The sequence below is a fragment of the Bactrocera oleae genome, chromosome 3 (assembly GCF_042242935.1).
Source record: "Bactrocera oleae isolate idBacOlea1 chromosome 3, idBacOlea1, whole genome shotgun sequence".
Classification (NCBI taxonomy): Eukaryota; Metazoa; Arthropoda; class Insecta; order Diptera; family Tephritidae; genus Bactrocera; species Bactrocera oleae.
The window spans coordinates 32,046,338-32,066,380 of record NC_091537.1 but is presented as its reverse complement, the minus strand read 5'-3'; the positions used below and the strand labels follow the sequence as shown (position 1 = coordinate 32,066,380).

At 35.2% G+C, this 20,043-nt stretch overlaps 1 protein-coding gene across 4 annotated transcripts in view; it reads left to right on the top strand.

Moving 5' to 3' along the window:
- Positions 1–17,045: 17,045 nt before the first annotated feature.
- The window catches only part of Nos (Nitric oxide synthase), a 33,712-nt gene continuing 30,714 nt past the window's right edge, over positions 17,046–20,043 (top strand). For 2 of the 4 annotated variants that reach the window (XM_036378298.2, XM_036378143.2), the window contains exons 1-5: positions 17,046–17,278; positions 17,359–17,785; positions 18,382–18,518; positions 18,923–19,085; positions 19,551–19,642. In XM_036378298.2, the coding sequence (XP_036234191.2) occupies positions 17,447–17,785; positions 18,382–18,518; positions 18,923–19,085; positions 19,551–19,642 (731 nt within the window). In that variant the 5' untranslated portion in view covers positions 17,046–17,278; positions 17,359–17,446. Of the gene's footprint in view, positions 17,279–17,358; positions 17,786–18,381; positions 18,519–18,922; positions 19,086–19,550; positions 19,643–20,043 lie in introns of those variants that run through there. The other 2 variants (XM_014239934.3, XM_070106371.1) reach the window with 2 other exon arrangements.

Genomic DNA, 20,043 nt, shown 5'->3' with positions numbered 1-20,043 from the left:
AAAAAAGGGGTTAGATTTCTTGGGTGAAAGATGAGGGGTAGGGATTTAATCCCTGGTCACCAGTACAGAGCAGTATGGAAGCTCAACTAGTAGTAGCTTCGACTACGAGGTGTGACCGGAGACTTAATTTTGGTACCACGGGGAGCAGGGGCCCTTGGAGTTCGCTCCAACCTGCTCATGCGGACTGGCCCTTCGGGGAGTATCGTGGTGGTTGTGGTTGATGCTCAAATGCGGGAAGAGTGTTTTAATCACTCAATGTGGAGTTGCACTGCAACCGGGTGCCGGACCCAAAGTACAGCAGAGGTGTTAGATAGGCCTCGAACCCCACCAAGGTGTGTAGTGTGTCCATTCCACACTACCAATCGGTACTGAAAAATGCCTAGCATTTTCGGGGCGCTGATCAACGCGGACGTTGTCCGTCCGTAAACAGTGAAACCTGGTAAAGAGAGAGTTCAAGGGACCATGATCTTTTTCTCGCTTATAGAAGTTTCTCACTAACACGACAACACGTTGATTTTTCATTTAGACATTATAAGTTGTTGTAAGAGCTGTACTGTTCGTGCATGAGTTATTTTCTAAAGCAACAATGCCAGTTCCGAAGAAATTGTTTACGATCGGAATCAAGTGCTTGCATGGAAAACTCTTTCATTTGAAGAGGTATCTTCACGAAATTTTCGTTGAGCTCTGCAATAATCGGTCTGGCTATGTGTGCAGTTGCCCCATCTTACTGGAACCAAACTCTATTTATGCTGGGCCGCATCAGACATAAACAGGCAATTTATCAAGTTATTGCCTTCTTCGGCCATTTCAATCATTTCTTCGTGAAATTCCAGTCGCCGGCTTCTTATTTATCCGTTGTAATGACCGTTTGCTAACTCCAAGTTGCGCCGGTAAGTTGCGAGTCGAAACTCTTGGATTTGCCTGAACTAACTATGCAACAGCCTCGATTGTTTCCTGAACTCAAACATACGGATATCGATGGTATGCTCTTCTTGCGATACTTCCAGATTCGGCAAACATGTTTACCAACTTCATAATGGTTCATCTACTCGGGGAGTGTCACCAAAATCCCGTCTGAATTCCTTTTAGATGGAAATGACGGGCTGCGAAGCATGGTACCGCCGTTCAAACCTTCTTTTCAGTATCCCAAGCAAGCAACACTAATTAAGGAAGAGCTAAGATTTGGTCAATTATAGTTAAAAGTGCATGAAATATTCCTGATAAAAAATAAGTAAGTAGTAAAATTTAATCAGAAACATTTAAATAATACTAAAATATTTGTGCTACTGAACATGTTTCAGGTTGTCTGCAAGAATTTATTATTCATCATATTTCGTGTCTTATTAACTTATGTTATAGGTCGTAGACTCACTTAGTTTCGTTACTACATTTTGCTAAATTTCTTACCCTTACAACTTTCAAGGATCAAAGCCGTGGAAATACCTTCGGGTGTTGTCAAAACTTCATATTAAAAAAGGTGTTGCGAAAGAGTTTAACATTCATTACAATTTCCAATAAAATTTGGTATTTATTAAGTTATTTTATAGGTCTTGGACTCAATTAGTTTTATAACTATATTTTACTTCCTGTTAGCGAAAATTATATTAAAATCATCCTCAAATGAGATATATCTGACATAAACTTGACAGAAGAGACTAAACTTAATATATTGATTTGATGTACAAAATGTCAACCAGAAGATCTGAGTTGATGATATTAGGGACTAAACTTAATATATTGATTTGATGTACAAAATGTCAACCAGAAGATCTGAGTTGATGATATTAGGGATATGAGATTAAGACTAAGGCCTAGACCAATTCCATTCATATTCAGCGCCAAACCATTACTATAATAAGGTTTGTTGGAATAACGGAAATTATAATAGGTAGTACAATATAATTTCACATGTTCGGTATTAAACTAATATATTATATAATATTATATATCCAATATTATACGTTCAGCTAATTTTTCTAAGATATCTTACATATTGACTGATATATATGCTATAAAGCTTTTAAAGGAAGTTTAAAAATCTTTTATTAGGTACATGGGAGATAGGGATGGTATTGAGTCGATTTTATCTATTTTTGGCATTACTACATATTATGAAAACGGATGCTCGCTTAGTTTCATTAATGTACTTCACATAACGTCTACATTACATACGGAGTAAAGTCAACCGGATATTTGAAAATCCTGAGATTAGTTAGACGGGGGAAAGGGCAAGTGTTTACCCGATTTTATCCATTTTAGGCATAGAGATGCACCGTTAGGAGAAAAACGCGCACTTAATTTAATTAAGATAACTCATATATTAGGTAAAGTAAAAAGTTCGTTCGGTTTTTTATTGATTTTTCAAAAGATGATAACTTTGTGTGCATTTGTCCGATTTAAGTCAAATATGTGCCGTTTTGTTCATAAACTTGTTGCCAACGAGATGCCAACTTCATTATACCCCTCTCGTAGAAGGCTGCGTCCTTATTGGCAATAAACTCGGAGAGCCAATTTGCTCAGGCCTCTCTTGAGGCTAACTTCTCACCATTAAGCGCGTTCGCCATGGACAGGAGAAGATGGTAATCACTTGGTGCCAGGCCCGGACTATAAGGTGGGTGCATTAGGACCTCCCATCCGAGCTCCCGGAGCTTCTGGCGCGTCACCAAAGACTTGTGTGACCTGGCGTTGTTCTGATGGAACACAATTCGGCCTCTGTTGTTCAAAGATGGCCTCTTCTGGATGAGTGCTGCCTTCAAGCGATCCAGTTGTTGGCAGTAGAGGGCCGAATTGACCGTTTGGCCATAGGGGAGCAGCTCGTAGGAGATGATTCCTTGCCAATCCCACCAAACACACAGCAAAACCTTCCTGGCCGTCAATCCGGTCTTGGCCAACGTCTGGGCCGCTTCCCCGAGCTTTGATCACGATCGTTTGCGCTCGATATTGTCATAAGTGACCCATTTTTCATCGCCAATCACAATCCGCTTCAGAAACGGGTCGATTTTGTTGCGTTTCAGCAGCGATTCGCAGAAGGAAATTCGGTCCATCATGTTTTTTTGCGTTAGTTCGTGTGGCACCCAAACATCGAGCTTCTTTTTGAATCCAAGGTTATGCAAATGGTTCCAAACGGTTTTCTGGCTAATCTTTAGTTCCTCAGCAATTAAATCAGTGCTCACGTAACGGTCTGTTTCCACTATTTTCATGATTTTATCACAATTTTAGACGACAGGCCTCCCGACGCGTTTTGCATCTTTGACATCGAAATTACCGGAACGGAACCTAGCAAACCACTTTTGTGCTACACGTTCGTTTACAGTATCGGGCTCATAAACTAAATTAATTTTTTCAGTCGCTTGGGCTGCTCTTTCGCCTTGATCGAAGAAAAATTGTAAAATATAGCGAATTTTCTCTTTGCTGGTGTCCATCTTTGAAGAGCGCTCACAACGTACTGAGTCAATCAATCGAAAAACTGTCAAAGACAAACTTTTAGCGCGAATAAACACGTTTTCAGCGCCGTATAGTATGACATGATGCGATACGCAACACTAATACTATGGACAATAACGCCATCTCTTAGATAATAATAATATTATATATGGTTGATATATGGGGTATAAAGTCAGCCGGAAGTTCAAAATACTTTCTATTATAAGTTACAATGTGGCACACCTCAAAGGCACTATTCATGCAAAGTTGTATCAGGATATATTGATTGGTTCTCGGTTTGTATACTGGAAAGTGGAAGAATCAGATGAGATTTAAAATTTTGTTATATGGAAAGTAGGCAAAGTCTTAAAAATGCAACGTATATCTCATTGAAAAGCTGAGAAAAAATCGTAAGCAATGGGCTGTCTAGTTAATGAAATAATTTTCTTCGTATACGCAAATGTTTATAGGTACGTTTATCGGGCTTTGAAATTTTGAAGCTCCAAAATTTTTCACATTGAGTCGAAATAAAGAATACATGTCCAATAATTTTCCCCAAAGAACACAAAAAAATGTTTTATCCAAAAAAAATATGTTTAATGTAAATTTTCGATCGAATATAATTAGTATATTGGTGCTGGGGTAATTTGTAATGGGATTTCACAATTTTCTGCATTAAACTATAATATATCCAATATTATACGCTCTCTTAAGTATTATGTTATTAATACCAGAAAAAGATGCTTTCAGGAAAAACATATTGACCGATATATACGAAATAAAGCCAATCGGAAGTTTGAAGTTTTTAATTAGGTATATGGTATATTTTTATATTTGGTATCGATCATTAATGGTAATTATTTGCGATATTTTTATAAAATTCGTTGACATATCGCATACAAGTAAGTCAGTATGATACCAGGTATTATATGCCTTTAATACATTTTAGCCTTCAATGTCACGCTGGTGCTTAAGGACTTCGTAAGAATGGCTATAAAAATTTTAAGACGGGGTTGGCATCACCCACTTTAAGGTGATATCCTATATCACAGGAATTATTCGACCAATATCTACCGATTTTAGTGCATAAGTTTTTCGACGTTCCTATGCTACATTGTGAAAATGAAATCGGATTACAACGACAGCAACTTGCCATATATCTCAATGGGGAAACTTTAGTATACTCTAACACTTCACTACAATGTTTCTACATATTTATTTTATATTAATTATTTAAATATTTGCTTTAAATAAGCATTTTATTTTTACGTATATTTTCGTTATACTTGTATGCACAATAACAAATTGGTTCCATGTTGACAGATAATAATATCTAAATGAATGAAAGCAATCAAAATAAATAAAATACAGAATTACTCTCTACAAAATATTGTGAACGAAATTTTGCATTTTAATAGAATAAAAAGGTTTTATGGCTTATGTGTATGTTTTATTGCATGTATTGTAATGATTTTATAAATGGATCCTTATGCCGATTTGCTATATTTTTCCTCCATATGTATTCATATATTAAATTTGAAAAGTCTTCGCTATTATTATAATTATCTTTGATAAAAAAGTGTCACTGGGACTCTATCCTTTGCGTATGGGTTCCATCCTCTGCAACAAACGGATTGTCTAGGTCGCTATGATTAACGCATCGGTGCTAATACCCGTAACTGAACAGGCAGTCGTACGCCTTTCAGCAATCAGTACATATTATGGGACCTTGTGCCATGTATCTCTGTATTAAGGGCATCAGCCCTTCAGCAGACCTCACATTTTCAGGACACCCTTCCAGCCGAAGGTCGTCACCCCATCCTCTACCATCCCTAGGACCCAGTGGCCTTCCACTCTCCGACCTAAAATGAAAAAAATTAAATAATTACGTATCAAAAATAAACAATAACGTATTTATTTTGTTGTATTTTCGTTTAACGAATTTGCTTTCGCCTATTTGAACAATTTTACCGGAGTTTACCTACCGGTATAAAACTGGTCACAAATGGTAGCGCTAGATAAAATAGGCTCCCTGAACTGTTCTTTCGCACTTCCGCATGCGACCTATGTGATGCAACCGAATACATTAAATAAAAAGCTTGCGGCAGTGGTATATTAATGTTTTCGAACCATGTCCCATTCGACCTCGACACCGCAGTTCGTTTATGGCAGGCACCTTTCCGGCATCGGAATACACCAACCGAGCTATTATCGCTCATCGATACCAACATAGGCATTCTATGCGTACGACATAATTTTTTTTTTTAATTAATCCTTCCTCCTCAGCAAATGAAACACATTTCTCGCGAGTGTCGAAGTTTTGTATTATTTTAGCAAAATTCCACATTTGATTTCGGACAACATTCGTTTTTCTTACCACACTACGGCTGGTTGACGGTTCGTTAAATTCTATTCAAAAGTCTTAAGTAATATTTGTAACAATTTTGAAAGAATGAAAATAATGATAAAACGGACAAAAAAAGAAACGGTACCTTGTTTAGTTGTAACAATATCCATTATAATCCGTTATAGAAAATGAAGTTTAAAGAGAGCGATATACCCTCTTTAACATTACTTTTCTTTGGTTAGATTTCCTATTTGCATTGGGGACCTTTGGCCGCGCTTTAAAAAAATAGCCCTGGCCGAACCAACACCATGGTTTATCAAGAGAAGGGAATGAACAAAATTATAGTTCATGTATTTGGGGTATAATCCTCCTTGTTCGTTTGCAAAATATAAATATATATATATCTATAATAGATATGGCAACACTTGTTATCTGTCAACATGGAACCCATTTGTTATTGTGCATATAACGAAAATTATGTGAAAATAAATATGTAGAAACATTGTAGTGAAGTGTTAGTGTATGATAAGTGCATAATATAAAAGAAAAATTAACTATGAATTGAGAAATTGTAAGATAAATTTGTGAAAGTTTCAACTTAAAATGCAAATATCTCGAAAACTATACCTTTTCGGCGGCAATATTTTATTTAAACATTCTTGATCTGTAGAGTCTCCTCTATCCAACCATACCCATTTTAACCCTAAAATCGTAGGATGGTATACTAAAGCCGACCCATCTCAATTTTAAATTCCATATGATTCTTTCATTTTACAGTACATACTTGTACATCTATGAATCAGCAATGAAGCTATCGGATTAAATCCTTACAAAAATAGTGCCTTTAAGTTATGCCTCAAATCTTAAAATATTCGAAATCGGAACATAACTTTTGAAGCTGGAATACGATTACCTCAGGGCCTATGGTTGACTATATACCGCCGATTTGCGAGCAGACGGCCAATTCGCAAAATATCTTAATGAAATGATCTGATACTAAAACTTAATAATTTTTCCTTGTATAAAATATATGGTTTATGTCGTTAAATATGTAAGATATCTGAGCAAAATTGTAATCATACATATGCTATAGAGTGGTACGAATCTGAGTCGGTCAAAAGAATTACCTTAGCTCCCATATACCACATACAATGAATATACTATACGTTCAGAGAGTTGCTATAGAGTGGTACGAATCTGAGTCGGTCAAAAGAATTACCTTAGCTCCCATATACCACATACAATGAATATACTATACTTTGCGCGATAACACATGTTAACCGAACAGCTTATACTCTTGCAACTTGCAAGGATCAAAGCCATCGAAATGCTTATAGGTGTGGGCCAAGGTAGGAAGGGTTAAGGTCGGGTGTAAAAGAACGTTTTGTACTCTTGCAAGTTTTGTTACGTATGACGTGTATGGCTTTACGACATATTATTAACAGAAGAAGATGCTGTTTGAGTTTCATTAAGGTACCTCACTTACCATCACCAATATATAAGGAGTAAAGTCAGTCGGATGCTTCTAAATCCTGAATATCAGTTAAATAGGGGTTAGGGCAAGTTTTCACCCGATTTTATCCATTTTAAGTGAAAGAAGCAGTATTATTAGAAAAACACGCTCCCTCAATTTTATTAAGGTAACTCACATATTTGCGTCAGCCGGAAGTTCAAACATCTTTATATTAGGTATATGGAGGCTAAAGGAAGTATTGATCGGGTTCAATCCACTTTTGACATACAAGCATAATATTATCAGGAAAAGACAATTTCCGAATTCCAATAATGTATTTCACAGATTGACCAACATTTTCGGTAAAAAGTTTACAATAGAATTTGGGGTTCACATATTCGGTAGCTAGGGACTTGAACGGTTGTAGCCCGATTTTGTCAATTATGGGTAATAAAATGGCGCATCTCAAAAGCATTATTTGTGCAAAGTTTTTTTCGGATACATTGTTTGGTTCTTGGTGTGCATACTGGAAAGCGAAAGAATCAGATGGTATTTAAAAATGTATTGTATGGGAAGTACCGCGTTATTTTTGTAAATTTTCACTGTAATATAGGAACTTACTACCTGCCGAATTTAGCTGAAATCGATAGAGTAGGTCCCGAGATATGGGTTTTGGCTTAAACGTGGTCGGTGCCACTCCCATTGTCTTAGTTTGATACTGGCTCCTCTAAAGTTCTCTTGTACCATCTTATGTGTAAAACTTAATGTCTCTGGCGCAGAGGACGGGGTTATAATACGATTTCCATTTTCACACAAAATTTGGTTATAGTAGCTTTAGCGGTTTAAGAGATTTGTACATTAAACTTATTATAGGGCGTGGTCATGTCCACTTTAAAAAAATTATAGCCCACAGATGCCCCTTTCTACTGCAATCCCCTGAACCAAATTACAGGTTTATATCGTAATTGAGTGCTTATTTTTTGGCATTTTAGAGGTTTTCGATTAATAGCGTTTTGTGGGCGTGGCAGTGGTCCAATTGCGCCCATCTTTCTCACATTTTTACCAAGGAATAAGGGTATCAAGTTTCATTACGATATCTTAAAGTTTACTCAAGTTATCGCTTGCACAGACGGACAGACAGTCACTCGCATTTCAACTCGTCTCGTAAGCCTGATTATTTATATATTATATATATTTAACTCCATATCTAGCTCGATTATTTTTAGGTGATAAAAACCACGGTTAGGGGAAACATCTATCATACGCTGTAGCAGCATGTTGCAGGAGTATAAAAATATTGCGAAAGAATTGAACATTCATTATTCAGCGAAATCGTGAATGTTTAACAATAAAATTTGGTATCCTATTAACCTACATAGGTATATTAAAGATAATGAACTCACTTAGTTTTATTAAAATATTTACAAATTATTAAATTATATTAAAGTCATACTAACTGAATTATATGATAAGCTCAACAGAAGAGGCCAAATTACATTTGTATATTGAGTTGATATAGAAAACGTCAACCAGAGGATCAAAACTATTTGAATTATGAATATGAGGTTTAGACCAATTCCATTCATATTCAGTTGTAAAACACATAGTTTTCAAGGAAATTTGTTCATTTAATTTCATTAAAGTATCCTACAATTTGACCAACCTAAATGGTTTAAAGTCAGGTGGAAATTCTAAAATCATAATATACTTGTATGCTATATTAGGTGCTGATAATAAGCATTTATTTGGACATTGCAAGCAACTTTATAAATATATAACTCACATACTGAACGGAATATTCGTCATAAAGAGTGGGGATACGTATTGCATAAGGCCAACCGATAGTTTGAAAATTGTATGTATGAGACGTATTGACCCGATTTTATCTATTTTATGCAATATTTTATGAGGTTCATTATGGTACATTTGCCATCACCAATATATGTATGTACATACCTATATGCAGTAAAGTTAGCCGGATGTTTGAAAATCGTGATGTTAGCTATATAGGGGCTACGGAAAGTTTTCACCCGATTTTATCCATTTTAGGCACAAAGGTACATTGTTATTAGTTAGTCAGATTGGCCGATATGTTCGATAAAATGTTCACTATAGGAACTGCAGTATTCATATTCGGTACATGGGGGATTGAATAGTTTTGGTCCGATTTGAACAATTTTGTGTCACAAGGTGGCATACTTCACTGAATATGGAAAATAGGCATGGTTGTAGTCCGATTTCGCCCATTTTTTCACTGGAATATAGGATAATATTACGTGGAAAATTTAGTCGATATCCGTCAAGTAGGTCTTGAGATATGGGTTTTCACCTAAATGCGGAACCGGTATATGGGGAGTGGACAGGGTTATCATCCGATTTCACCTATTTTCACACTATCGTAAAAAGGGTTGAAAGTATTTGTTGTGTAAAAATTTGGGTGATAAAGCTTAGTTGATTTGGGTTATATATTCAATAAACTTATTAGGGGGCGGGCCACGCTATTTTTTTTTTTCCTTACTTGTTTTTGTGTAATTTTGTGGATACTTCAACTATTTTCTATTTATTTCGCTTAAAACAACAAAGGCACTTAAAATTATGTCGTTTTTAGTTTTATTAAGCTATTGAATAAAATGTATGTAGACGAGAGTCCAAACAAAAGTGGTGATCGAATTAGCTGATGTGGTGATGACGTATGCATAAAACAGCGTTAACGAATTGGCTGTCTAAACGAATGAGATGGGCGCGATGACCCAGTCCTGTTTATTGCTTGGTGGTGTCGGGTGTCGTCGTGTTCTGTTCTCCGATGTTGAGTGGGATGTTGTGTTTGTGTGAGGTGAGATACTTAACCTTAAGTGCTGCTCTCCTATCAGATATTAGCAATCCAGTCTGGCCAAGCATTCTCTCCGACTCTGTAAAATTAAAATTAAGTATCATGATATTCGTTTATATGCACTGTAGGCAGACTAATGCCTCTATGTATATTGTGAAATTCGATCACAACAGAATGTTCACAGAATATGTTTTAATTTCAAAATGGCTTTACATTTTTTTTTCACGGTTCTAATTCTTATTAAAATAATGGAAAACTGTGGCGTTACAAATTCTGAATTGCGGCTGCATGTATGAATAACTGAGGTTATGTGCATCCGGCATTCTGGAATATTGGAAATTCTTACCTAAATGTAAATATTTCCGCAACATTCCTTCTAACGCATCCATCACCTAATTAAAATTTAAAAAAATAGTAGAATTTAATAATTTGAATATTATTTTAAACGTTTTCTGTACTTACGAGAATGGAAAAATGGTTTTGAGGCTACCGTCACTGTAAGCCACCTATCGGGTAAATCACCAAGTAATGACCCAACAGCGCTTTAGGAGATTTCTGTTAAGTTTCCTAAAATTTCTAACCGAAACTCTTACGTGTGATCGTTCATCCCTTTCTTACGCATTGGGCTTAGGAGTTGCACGGTGATGTGTGTGTATGTGTCAGTTTCCGCGTTAATTCCGTTATTAAGTAAAATTATGTAAACAAGGGACTACTAGGTAACATTAAAAAATAATCTGGCTCCGTCAGCGACTAAACTGAATTTAAAAGGTGGCTACTGCTTTATTCAGGATAATGACCTGAAGTTTTGGTTGTTAAGGAATGTTATGTACGACGTGAAAAAAGTGCTGTCACATCCTCCTCATAGTCCAGACTTCAATCCCTTTTAACATCTGTGGGCGTATGAGGAGAGGAAGTTACAAGGGGGCAAAGTTAATAGCCAAAAAGGAGGATAAGACTGTTCTTCAGGAAAAGTGGGCAAGTTTACTTCCTGAACTTACACAAAATTTGGTGCATTCTATGAATAACAGACTGCAGACCATGATAGATATCAAAGGTGCACATATAGAGTGTTGAAATGTTTTGCAAATGGGCTATTAAATGCACTGTCGCGTAATTTGTTTTGACAACTAAATACCTGCGAAATTTTCATTTATTAAATATTTCTCTACATCGTATTATTCTTATTCACAAAAATAAATCGGTAGTGTCGCATTGTCTGTAACAAACATTCGAGTTCTATATGTAATTAACTATAGCGTTTAAGCTAAGTAGTACATTGCTTTCCAATATACCGTCAAAGTAATGGTAATTCGAAATTGACGACAAATTGATTTTTTTTCCGAAATTCTTTAAAAAGTAGTACGCCTAACCGTATGTTCATTGAGACATTAGCCTGTAAAACTTAAATGACCGTTTGACTTTATAATTTCAAAAGCTTCCTTTGAATTGTTGGGTTACGATTTGCGATTACGCTTTTGACAGGTTCCGGTAAACCGTGTTTAAAAGAATTTAGGGCGATTCTGCTATTCCTTTCACTATTAACTTCAGGGCTTATTTGCATTGAAATACAGTGCATTGTTGAACCGACACAATTGAAAAGTCACATCCACATGCTCTTATCTTGTCGATTAGTTCTACAACTGAATTCTTCTCGCCATAAAAGTCGATTAAAACTTGTTTAATAAATGGCTTAAACAATTTGGTTGCATGGTGTGATAGAAATGATTTGCCATTGAATCTCAATAAATGTAAGACGATGTGCTTTTCCCGTAGATCTGTGCACCCCTCTTTTTACGTAATAAAACACCATATTCTAGAGCAAGTTTTAAACTATGTTGATTTGGGAGTTAATATGGACCCTAAGCTTAATTTCAGTCTTCATATTGATACCATGGTCTTGAAAGCAAAAGCTGTCCTCAGTTTTGTTAAACGTTGGTCTAAAGAATTTAGAGATCCGTATATTACTAAAACACTTTATACAACTTTGGTTAGACCTATATTGGAATATGGCTCTGTGGTATGGAACCCTAGCTACCAAATCCATTCTGACAAGTTAGAGTCGGTTCAAAAACAATTTTTACTTTTCGCCTTAGCGCATTTCCGATGGGATGCTAGGGTAAGTCTACCTCCATACACAAGTCGTTTAAAACTTATTAATCTACCTACATTTTCTAGTCGTAGGGAAATGCTTGGCATAATATTCTTAGTGAAACTTTTGAATGGAACTGTTTGCAGTTCTTTTCTACTGTCTGAAATTAAATTTAATATCCCGGTTCGCCTTTCGAGGCAGTTTAGACCTTTACTGCTAAAATCCTGTAGATCAAATTTTGAACTAAACGAGCCATTCCGCCGTATATGTCATGATTTTAATTCTCATTCCAGCACATTTGACTTATCTGACTCACTTTTCAAAATTAAAAAGTCTTTATTGTTTTCTCTTAATAAATGAAAATGTAACAATTTATTATATTGTAACTTTAGATCTTAGCTGTTGAAATTTTTATTTCTGTAGCTGAGCAGTTTTAGATCTCAACACTTAAAAAACTCTCTTGCCTTTTCTGACTCGGCTAATTCCGCACGTATGCGGATTGCGCCCCTCGCGTCGGTTGGGCGGGAGGAGGGTAATCGTTGGGTTTATTATTAAAAAAAAAAAAAAAATCTACAATAGATTTCCGTTCATTCGACGACACCTTCTTGCGCTACCCGTAATTATACCCTGAACAGGGTATATTAAATTTGCCACGAAGTTTGTAACACCCAGAAGGAAACGTCGGAGACCCTATAAAATATATACATAAATGATCAGCATGATGAGCTGAGTTGATTTGGCCATGTCCGTCTGTCCGTCTGTCTGTATATATACAAACTAGTCGCTCCGCTATCGATCTGAAATTTTGCACCTGTCCTTTTCTCACAAAGAAGCTGCTCAGATATCGGACCACTACAGCATATAGCTGCCATATTAACTGAACCATCATAGTAAAGTGCTTGTATAAAAACTCTTTCAATTGACGAGATATCTTCAAGAAACTTGGCATGGATTATTATTTAAGGCAACAATCTGATCTCCAGAGAAATTGTATAGATCGGATGACTATAGCATAGAGCTGTCGTACAAACTGAACAGTCGGAATCAAGCGCTTGTATGGGAAACTCTTTCATTTGCCGAAGTATCTTCACGAAATTTGGCATGGATTATTATTTAAGGCAACAATCTAATCTCCGAAGAAATTGTATAGATCGGATGACTATAGCATATAGCTACCATACAAACTGAACAATCGGAGTAAAGTGCTTGCATGGAAAATTTTTCACGAAATTAGGCACGAGTTATCACTTAAGGCAACAAATTATTCTCCGCAGAAATTGAACGTTCGGAATCAAGTTCTTGTTAGGGGCCTTTGTATTTGTGAAGGGTATTAACGTTTTTTCTTGTTTAGTTTTTAATGTTATCCATTAAAAATACTTTATATTCGGCTGGAAATCACTCCAAAATAGGCACCATTAAGTCGATTCTTTCAATAAAATTAAGAAGAGCGCCTCTAATAATTTTAATACATAGTAGTAATACTAATAGAGGTTGTCATAATATTTACATAAGTAGAAATAAAAGTATACTAGTTGTTTTCCGTGTGCGTATCCCCGCTGCTGTCTTTCCTTGGCGTTGTATTTTGTTGTCGCTGTTTCTGCATGAGATATCTTCCCTTTTGAGTTTCAAGTTTTTTTGCTTTTTAACTTCCCGCTAAGAAAATTGAAAATTTTCTAAAAATCGGGAAGATATTGGTTTCACCCCATTTTGCAAAAATCGAGTTCTCAACAGATCTCGACGTTTTTAGGGTCGAGGAAGCTTCCCCGAACATTTCTACGATGATGTCCGTATGTCTGTATGTATGTGTGGATGTATGTGTGTGTGTGTGTGGATGTATGTGACCCTCTTATAACTTTTAAACGGCTCAACCGATTTGAATAAACTAAACGGCATTCCAAAGGGTTTCATTGCACTTGAATTTCGTGTGAGTTTGGACCCAATCGGACTAGTAGATGTTGAGAAATCTCAAAAATAATTTTGAAAAATCGTTTTTTTCGAATTTCTTCCAAACGACTTGACCGATCGACACCAAAAACTAATCAGTTCTAAACCTTGAAAAAACACATCGTTTGCCGCAAACCGTCAAAATCGGTTGATTTACTTGCGAGATATCGAAAACGAAAAATTTCGAAAAAATCGTTTTTTTCGAATTTCTTCCAAACGACTTGACCGATCAACACCAAAAACTAATCAGTTCTAAACCTTGAAGAAACACATCGTTTGCCGCAAACCGGGTCGAAATCGGTAGATTTACTTGCTAGATATCGAAAAAGAAAAATTTCGAAGAGCTCAAAAGCAGTGAAAAAAGCGAAATTTGAACGTTAGCGTATGAAATTAGAGGGAAGTTGCAGGGATGGCCCTTGAGGCCAACCGTTTTCCACATTTTTTTTCAGGTTCTAAGTTTCAAATTGTGTGTTGTGTTCGGATTTTTCCAACTGCACAATTGCAAGTGTTTGTTTTTTTTCTTTCACCGGCGTCGTTTTCTTGACACATTACTCATTCAATTGTTCTATATATTTTCTTGGTTTTTTTTTCGCTGATACTTATTTTGTTTGCATTTCAACAGTAACCCGCATATATCACGTTAGCGATACCGGTACATTCAAATGGTACAGTTGCATAATTTTGCACAAATAGTGCATGTATGTACATACATACATATGTAATTTCGACAAAATTTTCAATTTAATTTCAAATATTACTGTAGTTCGTGTAATTGCTTTTTGTTCTTTCCGATTTCCGCTTATTATTTTTTGAACAGTCACAACGGTTTTATTTTAGTTCTTTTTCACTTCTCATATTTTTCATTGTATAAAATCAGCTCAGGAGCTTACCTTATTTCATTTTTGGTCCGCACAAAACCATTAATTTTTTCTCACTGGTTAATAAACAACTTACATGAACCCTTGCCCACCCGCATATTTTCACTTCGGTCACTTTCTATGTTCACGAATATCCAATGTTCACTTTGAGTTATGGTTATTAAAATATTCGGCTGTTCTGTGTTAATAAAATATTTGATCTATATCAAACACTCAAGGTAACAATACGTCGATTTTTATGAAAATACATTCTCCAAAGAAATGTTTCCAACTTCACTAATATTCTCGACTATGCACTCATGTGCAGTTTTTGTGTTAGCACACGCGCCAACATTTTTATACTCTCGCAACATGTTGCTACAGAGTAAAATAGTTTTTAATTTCGCGTGATTCGTTGCCGTCTGCGCCAGTTACCATAGATTATATAAATAAGTTCTTTATTTGTATGATGTCAAATTTGAACTTTACCGTCCGTCGAAAGACTCATAGCCCAATACGAATGGCGGGTGGAGTAGAAGAGTCTTCGTTGTCCGTAAAAAAAAGTTTCGTGTCCGCTTATTATAAGTTTTTATACTCTCGCAATCTATTGCTACAGAGTATAAAAGTTTTGTTCACCTAACGGTTGTTTGTATCACCTAAAACTAATCGAGTTATATATATATAAATGATCAGGATGAAGAGACGAGTTGAAATCCGGGTGAATGTCTGTCCGTCCGTCCGTCCGTGCAAGCTCTAACTTAAGTTTTTTGAAACTTGGTAGACATGTTTCTTGGTACCGTGAGACGGTTGGTATTGCAGATGGCCGTAATCGGACCACTGCCACGCCCACAAAACGCCATTAATCAAAAACAAATAAATTGCCATAACTAAGCTCCGCAATAAGATACAAGACACAGGATCACATTGGGGTGGGGCATATGCAGCTAAAATTTAAAGTGGGCGTGGTCATACCTCCTAATAGATTTAATGTGCATATCTCCTAAACCGCTAAAGCTAGAATAACAAAATTCAGCTTTATCTCTGGGATCGTATGAGATGACTTTATATGAACCGCGTTCAAAATTAGACAGTGGACAAGTTTCACTTTTAGGTGAAAACCCATATCTTAGGATCTGATTAACCGATTTCAAATTCGGTACATAACGTTCTTCTCATATTTCTATGTGTGTAAAGGGCGAAAACGGGCGAAATCGGATTGCAAATCAAGCAACAAAGATTGTTTCGAGGTAAACCTTTGTGTGAATAATACGTTTAAAGTATGCCACCTTGTGATCAAAAATTGTCTAAATCGAACCAAAACTGTTCAAGCCCCTAGGTACTGAATATGTGTACCCCAGTGCCTATGGTTGAATTTTTACCAAAAATATTGTACAGTGTGTGAGATATATAATTTAAATTAATATAATCAAATAAATAAATGAATCTCTCTATAATAGTATGTCTTTGTGTCAAAAATAGATTGAATCGGATCAATACTTCCTTTAATATAAAATTTTGCTAAGACCTGAAGTATTTCCGGCTTTGATCCTTGCAAGTTGCGAGAGTATAAAATATCGGTTACACCCGAACTTAAAACTGCTTTACTTGTTTATACAAGTAGATAGGTTCACTGTATATTCTTCCTTAATACCTTCGTATTCGCTCTGTATTTGTATTATATTTACTATATTAGAAGGCTATGCTTTTTGAACTTGGAATTTATTTCCCTTTCCATGGTCATTTAAGTTTAAGCGTCTTCTATAGCTTCGTATTGTTGTTTTCAAATTGCTTATCTCGCCAATACATAGCCGAACAAACAAAAGTCCATAAATATATGATAATATACAATCACGTGCATTTGTTGTTAACCATGTGACAGGAATGACTATGAAGCTATTTTGTTGTGATTTCAAACATCAAAAAGTGAACTCAGCCGAAGCACGGTCTTATCTTTGTTGTCGGTTTTTATGTTATTGTTGTTTTTGTGCTAAGCCTTGACGCATGGTATCAACAGCTAGCAGAGGCAGACAAACAATTCGCAAGATGTGAGAATTTACATAAACCCTCGGCTCGCGCAACCTAAGTACAGTCGGTGCGGTGCTGGTCGCCAAATAAGACAACATTTGCCAAATACGGACTTATATTAATTACATATTGCACAAAAACCGATGCATTAAGCACATTGCATTACTATTACTAGTTGCAGATGGAGTCCTGTATTTAAACGCAAAGTTAAAATAATTATAATTAAAAATAAATTAAGCCAATTAATGAATCGTCAATAATTTACAGTGAACAGTTAAGGAAGCAGTGCTTCCGCGAATACAAAAACAAGGTAATTATCCAGCTCGTGTAATTGTGTAGTGCCTTCAATGATCGTTTCTGCAAATTAATTCAAATATTCTTATATAAAAGATATTAATTGAAAAATTCCGAAATCACAAAGTTCCAACCGTAAAAACTGATTAAAAACTTGTCTCAAATCAAAAGTCCTTTGTAATATATGCACCAATCGAAAATGTCGTTAACAACTTTGGGTAAACAGAATGACCTCTCTTTGGTTATTGATGAAGGACTCGCTTTGCAACTGGCCGAATCGCAAGTCGATAAGGGAGAAGTGCTGGCAAACCGCTTGGAGGATATTAGCGTTCATTTAAAGCAATTGAATCATCTCAATCAGTATATAAAATTAACCGAAGAGCTGAATGAACACAAGAAAAATGACGCATGTCCATCAACATCAAATGGCTGTCCGATTGCGTACATGCAACGCCCAATTCGTTTAAAGAATATTGAAGGCAAATCGGAAGTATATGACAAATTGCATTTGAAAGGACAAAAGGTAAATAGAAGTGTGAAAATATAAAACATTTTTTAATAATATCAAAATACCAAAATGTTTTAAATCAAGAAAAACGTCAACTAAGTAATTTTAAGTTTGACCTTGAATGTCACCTAAGTGGTTAAGATAATCAAAAATTTTCTAAAGACTTTTTTGATACAAACATTTGATTATGCTCGTTCAGTCTGTGTGGCCGCTATATGTTATAGTGGTCCGATATCGGCCGTTCCGTCAAATCAGCAGCTTCTTAGTGAAAAAAGGACAGGTGTAAAATTTCAGATCGATAACTTAAAAACTAAGGGACTAGTTTGCATATATTATATATATATATACGGACAGACAGACGGACATGGCTAAATCAACTCAGCTCATCATGCTGATCATTTATGTATATATTTTATAGGTTCTTCGACGTTTACTTCTTGTTGTTACAAACTTCGTGGCAAACTTAGGGTATATTAAGTATAATTATAATAGTAAAAATTTTACTAAAAAAGTGGTTTAAGCTTTACATATTTTTTAATTAATTAATTTAAATAATACAACTAGAATTTTTGAAAAATATAGTAATTAATTTTTCCTTTTATTTACTAAAGAATTTATCATGCTCAAAATCGACATGTATGAGCAGTGTTATGGTGTTCTACACAGTTTCGTCAGAGCCACGCCCTCAAGAAGAAGTGCTCGAACAAGCTAGAAACTTGCTAGAGCAATATTTTACTTCAATGAAAAAGTAAGTACAAATATATTGAATTGTATTTACATATGTATGGTGCTATACCGTTGATAACTGCGGAAGAGTCTGGTTTATTCTAAAAGCTTTTTTATTAAGTAAGGAGAAAATAAGTTTGTATGTTAAACTTCTATATCTTCTTTCTATCTCATATTCTACATATATATATGGTAATTTCCGATTTCCTAAACAAAGTTTAACAAATTTTGTAACACTTTGAAGCGTCGGTCAATATTTCATGTGTATGTTCAGTATGTTATATCTTTGTTAAAACTTCAACTGAACTTATAAATTAGCTATGCGACTTTAAGATTCAATGGCTAAATCATTAAAAGCATTAAACACTATAACTCAAGTTTGCAATGTAAATTATATATGTTCCCATAAAATTTGCATTATTACAGGGCATCTAGTATGCGGCATGCGGCTCGCTGGAGGGAAGTGCAGTTGAGTATTGAAGCAACTGGTGAATATCAATTGACCGAAGCTGAATTAACTTTTGGCGCGAAGGCGGCTTGGCGTAATGCTTCCCGTTGTATTGGACGCATTCAATGGTCAAAATTGAAGGTAAAATGCCACAACTATTTAGAGTTAAAGAATCAGTAATCAGTAAATTTAAAACTACTAACCGGTTAACGTGGAAATGGAAACAAATAAACTTTACTGCCGAAAAACTCAAGTAACATAACACATTACTGGTTGCTCTTTACAGACTTTAAGTAAAAAAATACCTAGAAAACTGCCCTTATTCAAACTTAGCAATTTTTGAAGTTCAACTTAATACACTTTTTGGTTGGATTTTTAAAATATTGCAATGTTAACATTTGTATTGGGTAGCTAACAAGTATCTCTTCTCATTCTAACATTCGATTATAATTGATAATTATCCGTTTAAAGTATATATTTTGTATATTTATAGAAACAATTATTTACAAAATTTTTTACCAAGATTCATTCAATTAGATTCTTTAGTTTATTTCTTAAATGAATCAAAAGATGAATGTACATTTTTTTTTTCTTATACATTTATAGGTATTTGATTGTCGTCATGTGACCACTACAAAGGGCATGTTCGAGGTCTTGTGCAATCATATCAAATACGGCACAAACAAAGGTAATATTCGGTAAGTAAAATTATTGTGTTAAAATAAAAAGCTTAAGTATTCAATCATAAAAGTGGTTGCCATTAATTCGTTTATATACGCAATAATATTTTACATATCATATAAAAATATGTATTTGTAATGCCAAATTTTTTTTATAAACTATGTGTGTAGGATGTTGTCTCTAACAAAACTCATGTTTACCTTGTATTGGATTATATTGGGACAATAATACAATCTACAATTATATGTATATATATACTTCCAACCACCTCATTTGCAATCAGTCAGTATAACGAGCTTAATTTAAATACAAGCTAGCAACTCACTATCACATGATATAGAAACGATTAAAATAATAGCGATTGAAATATATGAATACTAACTAAAAAATAAATAATAAGCAAATTTAAATACTATTT